At 45.6% G+C, this 21,614-nt stretch overlaps 1 protein-coding gene across 1 annotated transcript; it reads right to left on the bottom strand.

Moving 5' to 3' along the window:
- Positions 1 to 1,840: 1,840 nt before the first annotated feature.
- LOC136628744 (oocyte zinc finger protein XlCOF22-like) lies at positions 1,841 to 15,257 on the bottom strand. The gene is made up of 5 exons (XM_066604845.1): positions 15,180 to 15,257; positions 14,873 to 15,052; positions 11,481 to 11,583; positions 2,293 to 3,000; positions 1,841 to 2,262 (listed from the first exon to the last, which is right to left on the bottom strand). Exons 1-5 carry the CDS (start codon positions 15,255 to 15,257, stop codon positions 1,841 to 1,843), a joined length of 1,491 nt encoding a protein of 496 aa, XP_066460942.1.
- Between the last annotated feature and the right edge of the window lie 6,357 nt (positions 15,258 to 21,614).

Raw genomic sequence — 21,614 nt, forward strand, 5'->3', positions numbered from 1 at the left:
CATTGAAAAAGACTCTTGTTACAGACATCATCACCCTCATCCTCCTATTCAGAAATAGGGGAGGCATCATGCATCACACCTATACAGCCCCTTCACAAGCAAAGAGATACCCTCTTCTCTTTACAAATCTCCCCTCAAACCCACAAAAAGAGGAGAGAGGCAGAAGGCATTAATGGGAGACGCCATTGAACATGTGGGGACTCCGCAGGGATCTCTGTCCCCAACTCTTCCTATGAGCAGGTCGCCATCTTGTATGCACACAAATGAGAGCCATACAATTCACCAGCTTCCTAGAATGCTGATTCCTGGGAGTGAAAGGCTCATTTGAAAGCCATCCCTACCAAAACGGCAATCATCAATTTATTTTTACATCTTGAAAGGGCATTCCGGCAGATAATGGTGGCGCTGCAAACGAAACAGGACTGTTCTCACCACGTCTGGCAACCAGCACAGACACAGAACACCTCGCAGCTCATACCCTAGGAACAAGTATGAATGCAAACACAAGGGGGAATGAGATAAACCAAGGTGATTGATATATATATGCAACAGACCGGTGATGATTAGCTGGCTGGAGAACATCACACCCAGCCAGCTCAATTATGCCACACCTATGGAAATGTGCTCCTGGAAACCTCTAGTACTACAGGTCCTGGAAGCACAACCTACCACTGATTGTGATTCTGGCCACTGGGAAACATAATCATTAGAGATGAGCGAGCATACTCGCTAAGGACAATTACTCGAGCATTGTCCTTAGCGAGTACCTGGCCGCTCGGAAGAAAAGGTTCGGCTGCTGGCGCGGGTGAGAGGTGAGTTGCGGCAGTGAGCAGGGGGGAGCAGGGGGGGTGGGGGAGAGAGGGAGAGAGAGATCTCCCCTCTGTTCCTCCCCGCCCGCTGCCGGCAGCCAAAGCTTTTCTTCCGAGTGGGCAGGTACTCACTAAGGACAATGCTCGCTCGAGTAATTGTCCTTAGCGAGTATGCTCGCTCATCTCTAGATCTCATCAAGATTAAATTGACATAGATAATGGTTAATGACAAGTCTGTGGCCATTCTTGAAAAATATATTTTTTGAGAATCTGGTCCTCAGCACTAGGATATGTAGTTGTTCTGCCACAGCCAAGACTCTGCCAGCACTTGCTAGTCAACTGACTAGTGCCTCTCTCCCACTCACTTTAATCCGAGTAAAGGTGGAATGAATATCTCACCACAGGTATAGGTTAGCTCTCTCTCATGCCTCCTTCCCCACTCTCCATCTGTTCTCAAATGCCTTCTTTTACCCCAACTAACATTCCTTTGTCTGTCAAGTTTTAGTTTAATTCTAAATGTTCTCAACTTCTTTAACATGCACTCTTATGACTGCTGGAATATTTCCAGGTGTTGAACATCTCAGGACGCTTCATGCTTATATATTATTTATTTCCTGCCAGTTACGACTTTGGGACCATACCTATGAATAAAAAGCTGGAATAAAGTATATTTTGGTAGAAACACTTCATCATCTTGTTGTTAAGGTTTTGGTATTGGATGTTTCAAGGAAAAATCGAATAAAACTATTGTGAATAATAAATTATGGCTCCTTTCTCTTGTAACTTCTTTTGACTGTAATTGTTAATTTTATATTCTTCTGCAATTTGTCAATGAAATGAGTTAACTTAAAACCAAAAATTCCATCTCCTCTAGGAGTGCTTTGCTATTCGATTACAGCTGAGGTTTGGTAAAAACACTTTGCACAAACAAAAATGAAAATGGCTTTCTCCTGTGTGAATTCTCTGATGTTTAACAAAATTTATTTCAGAGTAAAACATTTCCCACATTCTAAACATGAATATGGCTTCCCTCACAGGTGAATTGCTTGATGTACAGCAAGATGTGATTTCTGAGAGAAACATTTTCCACAATCGCGACATGAAAATGGTTTCTTTCCTGTGTGAATTCTTTGATGTCGATTAAGATGCAATTTTGCAGAAAATTCCTTGCCACATATTGAACAAGAAAATGGTTTCTCCCCTGTGTGAATTCTCTTATGAGCAACAAGATGTTGCTTCCTTGTGAAACATTTCCCACATTCTGGACATAAAAATGGCTTCTTCCTTGTGTGTATTCTTTGATGTTTAACAAAGTCTAACTTGATATTAAAAGATTTCCCACATTCTAGACATGAAAATGGCTTTTCCCCTGTGTGAATTCTCTGATGCTTAATAAAATTTGATTTCAAAGTAAAACATTTCCCACATTCTGAACATAAAAATTGCTGCTCTCCTGTGTGAGCTCACTGATATTCAACAAGATGTGCTTTCCTCAAGAAACATTTCTTACATTCTGAACATGCAAATGGCTTCTCTCCTGTGTGAGGTCTTTGATGTTCAGCAAGATCTGATTTTGTGGTAAAACATTTCCCACAATCTGAACATGAAAATGGTTTCTCTCCTGTGTGACTTCTCTGATGTTTAACAAGTGATGATTTAGCTGTATAGCACTTTCCACATTGTGAACATGAATATGGTTTTTCCCCTGTGTGAGCTCCTGGAAGTTCATCAAGATGTGCTTTCCTTAAGAAACATTTCCCACATTCTGAACATGGAAATGGCTTCTCTCTTATGTGAGTTCTCTCATGCAGAGCAAGTTCTGATTTTCTAGTAAAACATTTCCCACATTCTGAACATGGAAATGTCATCTCGTCTATGTGATTTCTTTGATGTATAACAAGAGATGATTTAGCTATATAATATTTTTCACACTGTGAACATGAATATGTATGCTCCTCTGTGTGAAATCTTTGATGTTTTCCCCTTCTGTGACTTTTCGTCTGCTTATCAGTCTGTGATGAATCAGAATATAGGACCTCTATGAAAGGATCAGATGATGGATCTTTGCTGTGAATGGCTGAGGTGATATCTGGGATAACGGCATTCTCATATGTATCTTGTGTGATAGGACAATGTTTTGTTTTCTGATCTGCAGATATCCAACGTTCCTCTGAGCGCCCGCTACCGTAATCTGCCAAGAATAAAACAGATATTACTATTTTTGAATACTATAACTTTGATTATGATATTTTATACATTTTTTGCACAAATTGCAAGTCATGTACTAAAATTCAATTAATAACTGACTGTGATGGGATGGTGGAAGCAGAGAGACTATACATTAATGAACCATGAGATGTTAATAAGAGGCAATGGTTACATTGGCAGGGACAATACCTACTTTTACATCAAGATAATACCAAGAAAAACTTCAGGAGATGCGGCAGTATTTGCAATGAGTTATAAAAATGGCAAATTCCTTGCTTATTTAGCACACTAAAAAAAAACCACACACATCCATCCACGGCATTATGTTGCCTGTTACCTAATACACCAATCCACAAGACATAAAGAGGGTATTTAGGGAATATTATGCAGAATTATGTTGCTCTAAATCTGACTCTGGCATCCTGGTTATTTCATCCTTTTGGACAATTTAGATCTTTGGGAACTGTCATCCTTTTACAAGAGCCCATATTGTAGCACCCAGGGTCTGTCACAGAAGAGCAAGATGAGTCAAACCACCATTGGATGGATACTGGTTACGCACAAATGGCAGCCGTACAAGATCCAGTTGCTACATCATCTCAATAAGGATGATCCCGATCGCCTTGTTGAATTTGTGGAATGGATGACACAACAATTGCAGTGGGACTCACATTTCATAGAGATGGTAGTGTTCAGTAATGAAGCCAACTTCTTGGTGAATAAACAAAACCTTCGTTACTAGTCCTACATCATCCCGCACTGGACAGATCCCTCCAAAATGTGTGGAGCACAGAAAGACATGGTGTTCTGTGGTAAGAAGATAGTGGGTCAATTCTTCATCAACGGTAACCATATGCTGCCAAGTATTTGAGGTTATTGTGTGATAAGGTGTTCCTGTCACTGTGCAATAAAGATGGCACATTCCCAGTGTTCTTCCAGCAAGATCTATTTGAGAGTCTATACCAAATACTTGATTCAGGCTTTTTTGATATTTGCGAACTTGTCATTGTAAACGATCTCAATTTTTGGGTTATTGCAAAATTGCTTATGACTCATAAAATCAGTCAAAAAGAGGTGCTGCCTGTAGACAAAACCATAATTGGTCTGTCTAAGGCTAGTTGCTGGGTACAAAATGTTCAGGTTTAAAGCATACTAATCATAAGATTAGTAAATTCGTGTATCATATTATCCTTTAAGATGATTTGCTGACAAAAATCTTATACATGTTGTCAATTATTGATTGGATAACTATAGAGTGCTGTCTGACACTAATGGGTTAATGTACTACTTCATTTGTCTATTAATAAAAAGAGGGAAATTAGTTTCAGAAGAGCTCTGAGCTGCGACTCAACCACTTCTGCATTGTGTCCAAGTTCTTCTCCAGTGTCCTGTTCAGATAATTAGACATACCTGATTGATAAGGCTGTGATACCCTTTGTGTATTATCCAAGTTGAATCAAATACTCTTAACATTCCACATTCAGGCTGAAATTTCTATAGTTAGTTCCAGTTGGGAAGACTTGAGTCATACGGCAGATCTGGCCAATCCCCTTACTAGTATTTTAGCTCTTCTTCAGTCCTTTGGTGCAACTAATTTTGACAAGACCTTACCTAAGTAGCTAATAGAGGTTTCCAAACTTCCAGCAGAGGATTGGGAGGAGGCAGTAGATGTCTCTTTTCTAACATTGCTTAGTGCCCATGATACTTTAACTGCACCAAAGTTCCTTTACAGTACATATTTCACAGACATACCAGGGTATAACAGCTTTCTGACCAGTTCCTATATCTATGTCTCAGAGGTTTAACAAGAAAGACAAGTTTGACAAAAAATGACTGCTTCTTAAGCCATTAAAATGTAAGCTTTATTATATTAAGACCAGGAACACTATTAAATCCTAATAGACCCTACACACTAATCCCAGATAATTTACAGAGCACCCACCCTGAAAAGGGCGACCCTATTCCGAACCTAACCACTAACTTCCTTTATTACACCCTATCTAAATACAGGATTTGGTTAGCAACAATTATATATGGTATCCACGAAAGAGTTATATATAGAGATGAGCGAGCACCAAAATGCTCGGGTGCTCGTTACTCGGGACGAAATTATCGCGATGCTCAAGGGTTCGTTTCGAGTAACGAACCCCATTGAAGTCAATGGGCGACCCGAGCATTTTTGTATATCGCCGATGCTCGCTAAGGTTTTCATTTGTGAAAATCTGGGCAATTCAAGAAAGTGATGGGAACGACACAGCAACGGATAGGGCAGGCGAGGGGCTACATGTTGGGCTGCATCTCAAGTTCCCAGGTCCCACTATTAAGCCACAATAGCGGCAAGAGTGCCCCCCCCAACAACTTTTACTTCTGAAAAGCCCTCATTAGCATGGCATACCTTAGCTAAGCACCACACTACCTCCAACAAAGCACAATCACTGCCTGCATGACACTCCGCTGCCACTTCTCCTGGGTTACATGCTGCCCAACCCCCCCGCACGACCCAGTGTCCACAGCGCACACCAAAGTGTCCCTGCGCAGCCTTCAGCTGCACTCATGCCACACCACCCTCATGTCTATTTATAAGTGCGTCTGCCATGAGAAGGAACCGCAGGCACACACTGCAGAGGGTTGGCATGGCTAGGCAGCGACCCTCTTTAAAAGGGGCGGGGCGATAGCCCACAATGGTGTACAGAAGCAATGAGAAATATAATCCTGTGCCACCGCCATCAGGAGCTGCACACGTGGGCATAGCAATGGGGAACCTATGTGCCACACACTATTCATTCTGTCAAGGTGTCTGCATGCCCCAGTCAGACCGCGGTTTTTTATAAATAGTCACAGGCAGGTACAACTCCGCAATGGGAATTCCGTGTGCACCCACAGCATGGGTGGCTCCCTGGAACCCACCGGCTGTACATAAATGTATCCCATTGCAGTTCCCATCACAGCTGAGGTAACGTCCGATTAAATGCAGGTGGGCTTCAGCCCACACTGCATGCCCCAGTCAGACTGGGGTTCTTTAGAAGTGGACACATGCAGTTACAACTCCCTGTGGACCCACAGCATGGGTGGGTGCCAGGAAGCCACCGGCGGTACATAAATATATCCCATTGCATTGCCCATCACAGCTGATGTAACATCAGCTTTAATGCAGGTGGGCAAAAAATTAATTGGATTACACTGTAGGCGAGGGCCCCAACAAATTGGTGTACCAACAGTACTAATGTACGTCAGAAAAATTGCCCATGCCCAACCAAGAGGGCAGGTGAAATCCATTAATCACTTTGGTTAATGTGGCTTAATTGGTAACTAGGCCTGGAGGCAGCCCAGTTAAAATAAAAATTGGTTCAGGTGAAAGTTTCAACGCTTTAATGAGCATTGAAACGTATAAAAATTCTATACAAAAATTATATGACTGAGCCTTGTGGGCCTAAGAAAAATTGCCCGTTCGGCGTGATTACGTGAGGTTTCAGGAGGAGGAGCAGGACGAGGAGGATGAATAGAATACACAGATTGATGAAGCTAAAAGGTCCCCGTTTTTGATGGTGATAGAGAACGATGCTTCCATCCGCAGGTGCAGCCTACGTATTGCTTAGGTATCGCTGCTGTCCGCTGGTGAAGAGAAGTCTGGGGGAATCCAGGCTTTGTTCATCTTGATGAGTGTAAGCCTGTCGGCACTGTCGGTTGACAGGCGGGTACGCTTATCCGTGATGATTCCCCCAGCCGCACTAAACACCCTCTCTGACAAGACGCTAGCCGCAGGACAAGCAAGCACCTCCAGGGCATACAGCGCGAGTTCAGGCCACGTGTCCAGCTTCGACACCCAGTAGTTGTAGGGGGCAGAGGCGTCACCGAGGACGGTCGTGCAATCGGCTACGTACTCCCTCACCATCCTTTTACAGTGCTCCCGCCAACTCAGCCTTGACTGGGGAGCCATAAAGCTGGCAAAGGCCTTGGAGAATGTTCCCCTGCCTGCGCTGTACATGCTGCCTGATCTCTGCGCCTCCCCTGCTACCTGGCCCTCGGAACTGCACCTTCCGTCACTAGCGCTGTCGGATGGGAATGTTACCATCAGTTTGTCCGCCAGGGTCCTGTGGTATAGCATCACTCTCGAACCCCTTTCCTCTTCGGGTATGAGAGTGGAAAGGTTCTCTTTATACTGTGGGTCGAGCAGTGTGTACACCCAGTAATCCGTAGTGGCCAGAATGCGTGTAACGCGAGGGTCTCGAGAAAGGCATCCTAACATTAAGTCAGCCATGTGTGCCAGGGTACCTGTACGCAACACATGGCTGTCCTCACTAGGAAGATCACTTTCAGGATCCTCCTCCTCCTCCTCCGGCCATACATGCTGAAAGGATGACAGGCAAGCAGCATGGGTACCCTCAGCAGTGGGCCAAGCTGTCTCTTCCCCCTCCTCCTCATGCTCCTCCCCCTCCTCCTCAACGCGCTGAGATATAGACATGAGGGTGCTCTGACTATCAAGCGACATACTGTCTTCCCCCGCCTCCGTTTCCAAGCGCAAAGCGTCTGCCTTCATGCTTTGCAGGGAACTTCTCAAGAGGCATAGCAGAGGAATGGTGACGCTAATGATTGCAGCATCCCCGCTCACCATCTAGGTAGACTCCTCAAAGTTTCCAAGGACCTGGCAGATGGCTGCCAACCAGGCCCACTCTTCTGTAAAGAATTGAGGAGGCTGACTCCCACTACGCCGCCCATGTTGGAGTTGGTATTCCACTATAGCTCTACGCTGCTCATAGAGTCTGGCCAACATGTGGAGCATAGAGTTCCACCGTGTGGGCACGTCGCACAGCAGTCCGTGCACTGGCAGATTAAATCGATGTTGCAGGGTCCGCATGGTGGCAGCGTCCGTCTTGGACTTGCGGAAATGTGCACTGACCCGGCGCACCTTTCCGAGCAGGTATGACAAGTGTGGGTAGCTTTTCAGAAAGCGCTGAACCACCAAATTAAAGACATGGGCCAGGCATGGCACGTGCGTGAGGCTGCCGAGCTGCAGAGCCGCCACCAGGTTACGGCCGTTGTCACACACGACCATGTCCGGTTGGAGGCTCAGCGGCGAAAGCCAGCGGTCGGTCTGCTCTGTCAGACCCTGCAGCAGTTCGTGGGCCGTGTGCCTCTTCTCTCCTAAGCTGAGTAGTTTCAGCACAGCCTGCTGACGCTTGCCCACCGCTGTGCTGCCATGCCGCACGACACCGACTGCTGGCGACGTGCTGCTGCTGCTGACACATCTTGATTGCGAGACAGAGGTTGCGTTGGAGGAGGAGGAGGAGGGTGGTTTAGTGGAGGAAGCATACACCGCCGCAGATACCAGCACCGAGCTGGGGCCCGCAATTCTGGGGGTGGGTAGGATGTGAGCGGTCCCAGACTCTGCCTCTGTCCCAGCCTCCACTAAATTCACCCAATGTGCCGTCAGGGAGATATAGTGGCCCTGCCCGCCTGTGCTTGTCCACGTGTCCGTTGTTAAGTGGACCTTGGCAGTAACCACGTTGGTGAGGGCGCGTACAATGTTGCGGGAGACGTGGTCGTGCAGGGCTGGGACGGCACATCGGGAAAAGTAGTGGCGACTGGGAACCGAGTAGCGCGGGGCCGCCACCGCCATCATGCTTTTGAAAGCCTCCGTTTCCACAAGCCTATACGGCAGCATCTCCAGGCTGATCAATTTGGCTATGTGCACATTTAACGCTTGAGCGTGCGGGTGCGTGGCGGCATACTTGCGCTTGCGCTCAAACAGTTAGCGACGTCTGGACGCTGCGCTGAGAGACATTGCTGGATGGGGCCGAGGACAGCGGAGGTGAGGGTGTGGGTGCAGGCCGGTAGGCACTCGTGCCTGTGTCCTCAGAGGGGGTTGGATCTCAGTGGCAGGTTGGGGCACAGGGGGAGAGGCAGTGGTGCAAACCGGAGGCGGTGAACGGCCTTCGTCCCACCTTGTGGGGTGCTTGGCCATCATATGCCTGCGCATGCTGGTGGTGGTGGCTCCCCCGCTGATCTTGGCGCGACAAAGGTTGCACACCACTGTTCGTCGGTCGTCAGGCGTCTCTGTGAAAAACTGCCACACCTTAGAGCACCTTGGCCTCTGCAGGGTGGCATGGCGCGAGGGGGCGCTTTGGGAAACAGTTGGTGGATTATTCGGTCTGGCCCTGCCTCTACCCCTGGCCACCGCACTGGCTCGGCCTGTGCCCACACCCTGACTTGGGCCTCCGCATCCTCGCCCGCGTCCACGTCCTCTAGGCCTACCCCTACACCTCAGCATGCTGTATTACCAGTAGTGCAGAAACAGAACGCTGTAATTAAATGTGCCGCTTATTGGCCTGTGGTTGGAGGCTGATTTCGCTTACGGAACGCACAGCAGAGCCAGGAAAGAATTTTGCGCAAGCCTGCTGTAACACTTAGCTGGCTGCGTATGAATTAGGACAACTACCCCCAGCAGAGACCCAGTACACTGAGGACGGTCACAGGCAGCCCAAATAGATTTTTTTCCCCAAATGTTTTTGGAAAGGCCCACTGCCTATATACACTAAATATGTCTTCTGTCCCTGCCTTACCACTACTGGCCCTGGACAATGTAAAATTACTGCAGGACGCAATGCTCTGCACGGCCGATATACAAAAAAAAAAAAAAAGTGCAATACTGCAAAAAGCAGCCTCCACACTACTGCACACGGTTAGATGTGGCCCTAAGAAGAACCGTTGGGGTTCTTGAAGCCTAAAATAACACCTAACACTCTCCCTATAGCAGCTCCGGCACCAGCAGCACTTTCCCTGAACTATGTCAGAATGCATCTGTGGCGAGCCGCGGGAGGGGCCGATTTATATACTCGGGTGACACCTGATCTCGCCAGCCACTCACTGCAGGGGGGTGGTATAGGGCTTGAACGTCGCAGGGGGAAGTTGTAATGCCTTCCCTGTCTTTCTATTGGCCAGAAAAGCGCGCTAACATCTCAGAGATGAAAGTGAAAGTAACTCGAACATCGCATGGTACTCGTTACGAGTAACGAGCATCTTGAACACGCTAATACTCGAACGAGTATCAAGCTCGGACGAGTACGTTCGCTCATCTCTAGTTATATACTTATTTTTACAATCAAAAGCAATTACACTATTACAGTATATACAAGTTATATCATTTAATGCTGTACCTACCCGTTTCGCCTCTCAATTTCTATGGTGATATTAATATCACTATGGGGTATATGATTAGCAGGTCCTGGGAGCTGCTGCTGGCTGGTCAGGGGCTCTTCACTCTGCCTTCACTAACCTGGTGAGTCCTTTCTGTATGGCATCTGTGGCTGCTGGCTGCCACTCGGGTCTCCCCCCTACTCCAGACCACGGTCTTGGGTGCTTTGATAGGCATTGGGCTCCCATCTTGGGTTCAGGGGCTCCTCTCTTCCCCCTGCTCAGATGGGGGGGTTAGCGCTTGTTGGTATGAAGCTGCTGGCCTCTCCTATGGGTGTCACAGCTGGCAGTTGGGGGGGTTATTGTGTCGGCGCCTTCCTGGGCCGTCTCGACGGTCAGGGCTGCTGTCCTGTGGGCCTCCCACTGCCAGGTCCAGTGGTGCTTCAATGGGGTGGACGACCTCTCTGTCATGGCTCCTGCTGGTGGCTCAGGGGCTCCAGGCAATCCTGGCTTCAGTCACAGCTTAGCCACATGGGCGTCCCTGCAAATGTAGGTCGTGGTTTCTCTGTTCCGCTAGGCCACAGAGGGCCTCAGGCCTCCACGCCTTCAGTATGGGCTGTGGCACCCCTCCACAGGGGCACTCGTGGCAGCGTAAAATGTGGCAGGAGTCCTGATGGCCCTGGTTTAGGGATTACTCTAACTGGAGCTCTCCTGCCACCCGTCTGCTGCTGCTGACATCACCAGTCGCCTTCTTGCCTTTCAATTTCAACGATTCATCGGCTTAACAGGACATATTTTACCTCTGCCCCTCCTAAAGCATTGAATATCTCAGTCAATGACAAGTTTCTGATGCCAAACTAAACAAGGTTCCTTTATTTACACAGATATCACATTTCTAGTCATCGGTTTTCTTATTTTTAAATACAAGCTTTAATCTCCCTAGGGTCCTGTCACTCCAGCTATGCTGCCTGGGAATATTTGATGCCTAAAGGCCCTTTTACACAGGCAGAGAAATCGTTCAGCTTCACGTGATCAGCTAGAATCTGAATGATTATCGTTAAGTCTAAATGCATGCACGATTGAACGATGAACAATAAATTAGGTCGTTGATCAGTTTCTGCATGTATAACAAATGAACGACAGATTGATCCGTGTAAATAGGCAGTTGCTCGTCTATGAATGACTGCCCATTTACTACGAATGAGGGTGGGCATACTTGAAAAATTATCCAGCAACCAGACGACCCTTTTAAAATCTACATAAAATATCTGCAGCCGCTGACTGAGGAGAATCTGTGACTCTTCTCTGCTGTATTTAGTGGTTACTACTCACCTGGGCGGTTACCTGTAGGAATCTCCTCTTCAAATTCCTGTTTGATTGTCACAATTGTCACCATAGCATTTATATTGGTCACATCTTCATCCTGATACAAACACTGTGAGACAAATGTTGTAAAAGTCAGTAGATGGTTGGAGAAGTCACATGGAGCCTTTTACAAGACTAGAAGAGATCAATAATTATCATAACGACCAAAAATGACCTGACAGGAGTAGTTATCTGAGCCACATAGCTGCAGGTCTAGATGACAGGTGAATAACAACTTCAGGAATCTCATACTCTTGTATACTCGGCATTCCTGATCAGGTCAGAATCGGGCTGATTTCACCAAAATCATCATGAATCGAGATGGCTGATTCTGACTTCCATTACAGTCAATGGAAGTAAAAAAATTGATTCTCCAATTTACAGTCTAATCAGAAGGTTTCTGATGCAGCCAGAGTTTCCCTAGATTGCATGGGCATACAGCTACACATCTGAGAAACAACTAGGTTAAGACTGGATGGAAGAAACCCAAAAGCGAAGCCTGGAGATATAAGTTAAGGGAGGTGAGCAACAAGAAATGTATAATCATTACGAATAGCTATGATAATCTGGCCTTATACAGTCTGATAGACAATCAAGAAACCGAGATTCAAAGTGTGGACAAGGTGGTGGTACAGTTGTACAGGATAGACCGACCTACATCAGAGAAGCTTTACGTATTTTATCGGATCCCACAACATCCTCCAGAAAAGAATTTCTACCAGAGAAATCCACAAGGACCTCATTAATCCTCCAGGCAGACCAATCATATTCGGTAATAATACATCACGTGCAACTTATAACATTATATTGATGTTCTTTTTCATTTATTGATGTTCTCTGAAGCTGACTTAGCCTCTGCAACAAATGTAATTCCACCATGTAGGCCAACTGTCACTGCACCTCCACCAGACGAGAAGCGGCTGGGTGCGAACACCATAAGTTCAGGTTTCCTGGCCTTTTCCATCATTGGATGTTATCCTGGGTAATTGTTTAGGAAGAGCTCAGACACACTGGAATATAGAGTAAATGTCAAGGTCAGTGAAGGTGCTGGTGGTGGCTCCATGTCTGCTCTCCATTTGCCACTCTTGGCTCTGAAGCCTCCAGTCTGGTCATCAGTGCCAGAGGAGAGGAATAAAGTAGTCGTTCTACTGCCCCTATATAAAACTGGCCCTCTGTGCACAGAGACTATTACATGAACTGGGAGGGAGATGGAGGAAGAGGGAGCAGGGTGAGGCTGACTCTCTTCCCTCTAACCCAGGTGGGCTCTTCAAAGCAGTGGATTGTGGGAGTCCATTGGCTATTCCCATATGTTGTGTTGAGGTTCTTTACATTCTTGCCTCGTTTAAACACTTACGGCAAATCTTACAGAGGACAGCTCTTATGTCATAACGAGCGATTTCAAAGCATGCCCAGGCAACACAAATCCTGTGAGCAGACCTAGCTAGGAGCCTGATGTTACTTCTGCTGTGACTTGAAGTAGCTGATGGTGGTGGTACAGCCCTTATGTTTTTCTGCAACACCCTACACCCTGTCTTGGCAGGGTCCTGCCCCACAACGTCCGCCTCTATCTTTTCCCCCCGCCTGTCCATGTTGGGTCAAGTACCTCATCATCTTTCATCGTTCTTCTCCTACATCACAGTGAGCACTGGGAACTGTAACCTCAGTGTTTGAATCCACAAGTACAAATTGGCTGTGGAGGAATGACCATGTGCGCTGACCCATCCTCACCTGCCTCTTCTAAGCAACAATGGTTGGACATCTGTGCATACACTGTCTTGGTTTTCTCGCTCTGGTTGTTTGGGCTGCCATGTTGACATCCATAACACTGAATAATCAAACAGCTCCTCAGACTGATCCATATGTGTGGGATGAAGGAGAGAGGGGATGCTCATGGCTGACTGGTGCAGACTGACTGCCTTGTGGCTGTGACTAGAAGAGGAGGTGGTGGAATTTGAATCATGTTGGGTCATCCACTCTACAACCTGTCTTGAGTGCTGCGGATGTAATGTGGAGGTAGAACCACTTCTAAGGAATGGCAGTGGACTTGCCTCGCCTCCTGCAGAATGTGGAGCTGTTGCTTCAGTGGGAGTCACTTGAAGTGTTAACTTGCTTCATCCTCCACCCTCACTACAATTACCAAAACATCCCATACCCCTTTGCTTTCTTCATGTTTTCAATTTTTTATTTGATAATTATTTTTAAATTATTTTGTTTTGGTTTATTTTTTCTTAATGTTTTACTTTTGTTTTACTTAACTTTTCAATTAACTTTTTAGTTTGCAGAGAACCACTAGAAGTTGTGCAACATATTCAAGTAATTTCTATTGGGCAGACTCCCTACTTTGTATAATGTCTGAGTCCACAGAGAACTGCAATATTCCCCATGCAACAGGGGTAGCTTGCTTATCTACTGCTATATAAGGTGAATCCAGCAGAACTATACGCTGTGCAGAGCATCTCTCTCAAAGCCATATGGGTAATTTGATGAAGGTGTCCAATAAAAGTGCTACCTATACGCAAGATGGAGTATACATTTGGTGACATCATCAAGTTGCCCTGGATGCTTATTGGCTGCACACTGGCCTCTGTACTAAATATTATAGGAAATTCGATTTTACTGCGACTTTAACCAAAAATTGCTTTGGACAAACCCGATTCAATGTTGCTAAAATCAAGGCGATTTTACAATCTAATCAATCATGATGAGCAACTATATGGAATGGCACATTGTCTCAGTGGAGGAGATCAGCATCTACCAGACACATCTGCTATTTGTCTCGGGGGAAATAAAGGAGCAGATAGATATCAATCCAACCTGTTGGCTCCTTATTCCCACCAGCAGTCTCCACCGCCAGAAAACTGGGAGAAGATCCGACAACATGGAATGTCTCTGGTCAGCGGTAATCCTGCCATCTCCACCGGCCTCATCACACAAGTAGAAGACATCTAATAAGGCTGAAGACAAGAGCTTCACAGCCTTCTACAGATCAGAGGGACATCTCCATATACCTGATGGTCCTGTGGAAGAAGAGGACGGGGACATCTCTGGTGGGCTTCTCTTACTGGATGGAATTGGAGGAAACACGGACAGACACTGAAGTTATTCTTTACATACAGATAATAAAGTCCCCGTGTATTTAGTCCTGTCTATTACCTGGTGATGGGAGCGGCTGGCGGGTCTCCATCAGGGCCTCCTTGTACAGATCCTTGTGTCCTTCTAAATACTCCCACTCCTCCATGGAGAAATAGACAGCAACATCCTGACACCTTATAGGAACCCAACAACACAATATACAGTAATTACCCAGAAGCCTCCAGTGCTGTTACTGTATAATGCCCCAGCATTCGCTGCAGCGTCACCTCTCCAGTCAGCAGCTCAATCATCTTGTTGGCGAGTTCTAGAATCTTCTGTACATTGATGTCCTCATGCATCAGGGGGTGAGGTAGGGGCCCCATAATTGGGCTCAGGGGACTCCCCCATCCATCACACACAGGGGCCCGACAGCCATCACTAGAGGTCTTCTTCACTGCTGTGTAATCCTGTATATGGAGAGACATTAATAAATATCACTGCAGACATTTCCAGAGTCCATCACCTCTCCGGTGACATCATCTGTTATTACCATAGATGATAATGATGTAATGTGACATCATCAGAATCTCTCACCTCTCCAGTAAGATGGAAGATTATCTCTAGGGTGATATTTAATATATTCTCCACCATCTTGTTCCTGTCCTTCTCCATCCTTGATAGGTCAATCAGGAAAAATTCTCTTCTATAAAAAAAATGTAGATCTTACATTGTAGAAACCATGATAAAAACAAAATGAAACAATAGAAAAACCAGAGAAAATACCAGGTAAAACAATACAATAACTGGAAATAAGATGAAACATTTGTGGAGATAACAAAGTGTAGATTTTATATTCTCTCTTTTTGCATGGACTGGAACATATATTGACTCTCTAATCTATGCAGTTTCTCATTTTTTAAGATGAAAGCGGTGCCAAAGGATGTGGCAAACCCCATAGAGTTGCTCATAAATGTGTTATGGTGCGCTGCCACAGCCACCTCTGCTTACCTGTCCCTGGGGCTGCGGTCAGACGCTGTTATTGGGCCTATGCTGCACACCACACCCTCTCTGTAGTGTGGCCTTTGGTGTCTTTGTCCACACTTTGACTCACATGCTCCCTTCCCCCGACTTAATTCACAGAGGCAGAAATGTTTACGTATTATATTGTATCCCTATCACAATGCGGACGATTTAAAATGAAAACTTTAATATCTCGATGATTAAAAACTCCAGGCACAAAGAAGACCCGTACCCCACACTAATCATAGAAGTGAACAGGGACATGGTGCAGCCTCACAATTCAACTCGGACACACACAACACTTACATACCACCTAAGGTGCAACCTATCATGGTGGTTACCTAATAGTGATACTATATGAAATCCGCGTGCAGTTAGTAGATAATAAGCCAATAAAACTGCGGAACAGGACTCATAATCCCAACAGAAGCAATCTAATTGGGCTATATGCGCAATCCTCCATTGATTTTAATGTTCTTAGGGTTAGGTTTTACGCGTTTCCCTACGGTATGAAGCAGTTCATCAGGAACCACCCTAGCCCTAGCGGGGAGAGGTGTCTCCTGTCACATTCTAGTCCCTCATAAATCTAGAACTGGATTGCTGATAGAGTGTCTAGTCTGATTATAGAGGCGAATGCACGGAGTCCACGGCCGAGTAAACCAGGAGACCAAGCAGACTAGCATCACTGCTGTGTACAGATGGACGTGAGCAGGAGACCCCTAATCTGTCAACGTGCAGATCTCCCTCATTTACAGACATCGCCCACGGACAGTCTGTTGCATATTTCTTTGAAACAAAGAAGATGGTCTCTGTTTCTTCTTATGCTGGCTAGTATCCCCCCTCTGCTGGATCGGGTTCTGACAGCCGACACTTCCCAGCAACAGCCACGGTAATTGCAGTTGTTAACCCTTAAAATGATGCTATCAATTCTGACAGTGGCATTTAAATGCCCCAATCAGCTCTCTGGGGTCCCGAACACCCTCCTACGATGAAATCCCAAGGTGCCATTCAGTTGTCATGATGGCTGTGGGCCTTCTGAAAGCCCCAAGGGCTGCCATAAATGAAAGCCTATCAAAATGCTGTATAATGTAATATTCCATTATACAGTACTAGAAGGTATACCCGTGCATTGTGTGTGTGTGTATGTATATATATATATATATATATATATATATATATATATATATATATATATATAATACACCTTTCTTGGCACTGAGATTTTATGAATAGCGGTCCTGGAATATACGAAGTGAGCCACAACAATAAGCTGCGCACCGCACTCTTATGAAAGCTGTCCAAACTAAAAAGCTGTTGCCCATAGCAACCAATCACAGCGCAGCTTTTATTTTAGCTCAGCAGTATAGGAAACTAAAGCTGCGCTGTGATTGGTTGATGTTGGCAATACAAATTACAGGGGAGGTGGGTGAGTTTTCGATTTTTTTTTTTTTAAACTCGTTTTATTGAAAACTCTGTATTTTGTACAATAAATGAATAAAGAACTTTGGTTACATCATAGGCTCATTACAATCATGTTAATAATACTTTAGTACGTTACATTAACCCCTTAACGACCAATGACGTACCTGGTACGTCATGGAGCGTCGGGGTATGTATGAAGAGAGGTTGCGATGCAACCTCTCTTCATACAGTGCGGGCATCAGCTGTTTATAACAGCTGACATCCGCGGGCAATAGCCGCGAACGGCCGCGCGGCCGATCGCGGCTATTAACCATTTAAATGCCCTGAACGATGTTCGGGGGTCCCGCACGGCCCCCCCGCGGTGAGATCGGGAGAGCCGTGCATGTGTCATGGCAGCCGGGGGCCTAATGAAAGGCCCCAGGGCTGCCTTAGCAGACTGCCTATCAAGCCGTCCCCGTGGGGTGGCTTCATAGGTTGCCTGTCAAAAAGCAATATGACGTAATGCTATAGCATTACGTCATACTGTAGGAGCGATCAAAGCATCGCATCTTAAAGTCCCCCAGGGGGACTTCAAAGTAAAGTAAAAAAAAAAATCAAAGTTTTTTTTTAATTGAAAAAAAAAAAAAGTTGTAAAAGTTTAAATCACCCCCCTTTGCCATATCTATTATTAAAAAATCTAAATAATAAATTAAAAATATGTATTTGGTATCACCGCGTCCGTAAAAGTCCGAACTATCAAAGTACCACATAATTTTTCCCGCACGGTGAACATCGTTCGAAAAAAGAAATGAAGAACGCCAGAAATGCATTTTTTTAGTTACCCTGTCTCCCAGAAAAAACGCAATAAAAAGCGATCAAAAAGTTGTATGTATTCCAAAATGGTACTATCAGACACTACAGGACATCCCGCAAAAAATGAAACCTTGCTCAACTACGTCGACGGAAAAATAAAAAAGTTATTGCGCGCACAAAATGACCGCAGAAAATAATTGAAAAAAATTTTAAGTCTTTAAAAAAAAAAAAAAGAGGAGTATAGTAAAAAAAAACCTATACAAGTTTGGCATCGTAGTAATCGTACCGACCCAGAGAATAAAGTTATCATGTCGTTTTTGTTGCCATTTGTGCGCCGTAGAAGCAAGACGCACTAAAAGATGGCAAAATGTCGGGTTTTTTTTCATTTTACTCCACTTAGAATTTTTAAAAAGTTTTTCAGTACATTATATGGTACTTTAAATAGCACCATTGAAAAATACAACTCGTCCCGCAAAAAACAAGCCCTCATACAGCGACGTGGGTGGATAAATAAAGGAGTTATGATTTTTTTAAAGGGGGGAGGAAAAAACGAAAATGGAAAAAGAAAAATGCCCGCGTCATTAAGGGGTTAAAGGGGTTGTCCCGTGAAAGCAAGTGGGGTTATACACTTCTGTATGGCCATATTAATGCACTTTGTAATATACATCGTGCATTAATTATGAGCCATACAGAAGTTATTCACTTACCTGCTCCGTTGCTGGCGTCCCCGTCTCCATGGTGCCATCTAATTTCAGCGTCTAATCTCCTGATTAGACGCGCTTGCGCAGAAGGGTCTTTTGCCATCTCTTCGCTCCTACACGAGCCGGCATTCTGGCTCCGCCCCCTTGTACGCGTCATCGCGTAGCTCCGCCCCGTCACATGTGCCAATTACAGCCTCCTGATTGGCTAGAATCGGCACATGTGACGGGGGCGGAGCTACGCAATGACGCATACAAGGGGGCGGAGCCAGAACGCCGCTGCTGCTGGAGCGCATGAAGGCCTCCTGGAAGCACGATGCACCGTGGAACGGGACAACACAGGCGCCATCTTAGCTGCTGAACTTTATAAGTTATTATTTCATCTCAACAGTAAGTAGGAAGCGGTTTTTAAACGGTTTAAAGGGCTGCTTTATGCCGGGGGGTGACTGGGGGAATGTGCAGATTTAAAATTTTGCGGTTTTGGCTCGGGACAACCCCTTTAACACAGTCGGTTGTTAAATTCTTTATGACAATGTAGTTTCCTCGCAGTGCCAGTCGAGGGTATGGTTCTATGTTGGTTTTACTGGGCGTTTCTAGGTGTAGCTGTCCTCAGCAAGTTATGAAACTGGTCTTGTGTGAACACTGTACTCGTCGACCCACACCATCTTTCCCACACCTTGTTAAATTTTTCAGGGCATTTTCTGTTTTTGTATACAATTTTTTCATATGGTAGAACGGCATTAATGATATTCTGCCATTTTGAAAGTGTCGGGGGGCGTCTGTCCATCCAACGCAGGGCTATTGCTTTGCGGGCATAAAATAATACTTTAGTAAGGAATATCTTGTCATGATACTGCCATTGTGCTTCGTCTAAAATACCTAACAGGCACACTGCGGGGTCATGCGGTAGCGGTATTCCCAGTATGTGTTAAGAACTCTATGACCTCTCCCCAGTATGCCTGAATGTCTGCGCAATTTCATATTAGGTGGTTAAAGTTTGCATTAGGTGCTCTGCACCGGTGACAATGGTTGGTGGCTATCCGGTTCATTTTATGGAGTCTGGTCGGCGTTCGGTAACACTGGTGTAGAATATATAATTGTGTTAGTTTGTTGTTTGCGGCCGGTGATACTGTGGTGTATGTGGACATTGCGGTTTCCCAGTCCTCATTAGTGAGGGTGGGAATGAGTTCTCTCCATCTCTGCACTACTGTCATTGGCGTATCGGGGATTTTAGCTTGCGGTAGATGGGTGTATAGTACCGATATCAGGCCTTTAGGTCCTTGAGTTCGCAGTATGCCTATTAGTGGATATTGGGAGAATGTTTGTCTAGGCCCTGGGAACTGTGCAGTCAGCGCGTGTCGGAGTTGTAAATATGTAAAGAAGCCCGCTCTTGGGATTTGGTATAGTCGCTGTAGTTGTTCAAAGGAGGCCAGCGTTTGGTCAACGTATACGTGCTCTAGTGTGGTGATTCCTGAGTTTATCCAGAATTGCTTGCCCGGTAGGTTCAAGTGTGGTAGTGCTCTGTTGTCCCACAGGGGAGTCTCCAGAGGGGTGTCATCCTGTCCAGTTGGTGATTTGCATGTCTGCCACACATTTACTGCGAGTCTGTGGATGGGCAGCATTTGTTTAGTCATTAGTCCTGGTTTTTCCAGGAGGATCCAGAGCGATGTTTCCATGAGGAAATACATCAGGTGGTGCTCGGAGTTAGGGAGAGGCGCGCCCGATAACCAATGGCGGAGGTATCTAACCTGTCCCGCCAAGTAATACAGTTTAAAATCTGGTAGCGCCATTCCCGCCATCTCCTTGGGGCACTGTAGGGTATCTAAGCGTAGCTTGGCTCTAGAGTTTCCCCATATGAATGATGTTATTAAGGAGTTAGTTTTTTTGAAGAATTTCTGTGGTATAGTTATTTCTGCGTGCTCTAGGCAATATAGATATTTGGGGAGTATTATCATTTTTATGAGGTTTATTCTGCCCGCTATAGATAGTGGCAGGGAGCTCCAGCCTTTCAATTTTTGCTGCAGGGTTGTCAGTAGGGGGGTAATGTTTAACTCGAGGCTCTGGGTATGGTCCCTGGTGATGTGTATTCCAAGATATTTAAATCTGGGGGTGATTTGTAGCTTACAGTATACGTCCCCCATCCGCCATCCCTCTGGTCTTAGAGGCATAAAAGCGGACTTCTGCCAGTTGATCCATAGGCCTGAGAAATTTACAAATTTATCTATTAGAGAAATGGCTAGCGGTAGGGTATCTCTAGGGTCTGACATTTATTATGTCGTCTGCGTATAGGCCTATTCTGTCCTCTCTGGGCCCTATCTGGACGCCTTTGTATGAGATGTGCTGTGGGATTGCAGGGCTAGGGGTTCAATTGCAATTACAAATAGAAGGGGGGAAAGTGGGCATCCCTGTCGGGTCCCCCTGTGAAGTGGAAAGGAGGCGGAGGCCAGGCCATTTACCGTTACCCTAGCGGTCGGGGCTTTATATAGAATAGAGATCCATTTTATAAATGTGTCTCCGAACCCAAATTTCCGTAAAACTTCTATCAGATATATCCATTCGACTGAGTCGAATGTCTTAGCTGCATCTAATGAGGCCAGGGCCCAGTCTGATGTCCACCTCCACCCCACCTGTGTGATTACCTGTGTTCTTCTGATATTGTCCGATGTTGATTTTCCAGGAATAAAGGCAGATTGGTCGGGGTGTATGATTTGCTCTATGATTTGGTTTAGACGGGAAGCCAGTATTTTAGTGAGGATTTTGTAATCAGTATTTAATAAGGAAATAGGCCTATATGAGCCGCATTCCTCTGGGTTTTTGTCTGGTTTTAGGATAAGAACTATCTTGGCCTCTAGCATCGATTCTGGGAGATGACTTTTATCGAATATGTGTTTATATAGGGAGAACAAGTGTGGTATTATTTCTTTTTTGTTGGGTTTGTTAGATTTCCACCGGAAGCCCGTCCGGGCCCGGAGTTTTATTTTTTACCATTTCATTTATTGCTTCTTCAATCTCTTCCTTTGTAATGGGAGAGTCTAATAAGGACTTATAATCATCTTGCATTTCTGGGAATGTTATGTCGGTTAGGTAGGCCTCCAGT

The sequence above is a fragment of the Eleutherodactylus coqui genome, chromosome 5 (assembly GCF_035609145.1).
Source record: "Eleutherodactylus coqui strain aEleCoq1 chromosome 5, aEleCoq1.hap1, whole genome shotgun sequence".
NCBI classification, from domain to species: domain Eukaryota; kingdom Metazoa; phylum Chordata; class Amphibia; order Anura; family Eleutherodactylidae; genus Eleutherodactylus; species Eleutherodactylus coqui.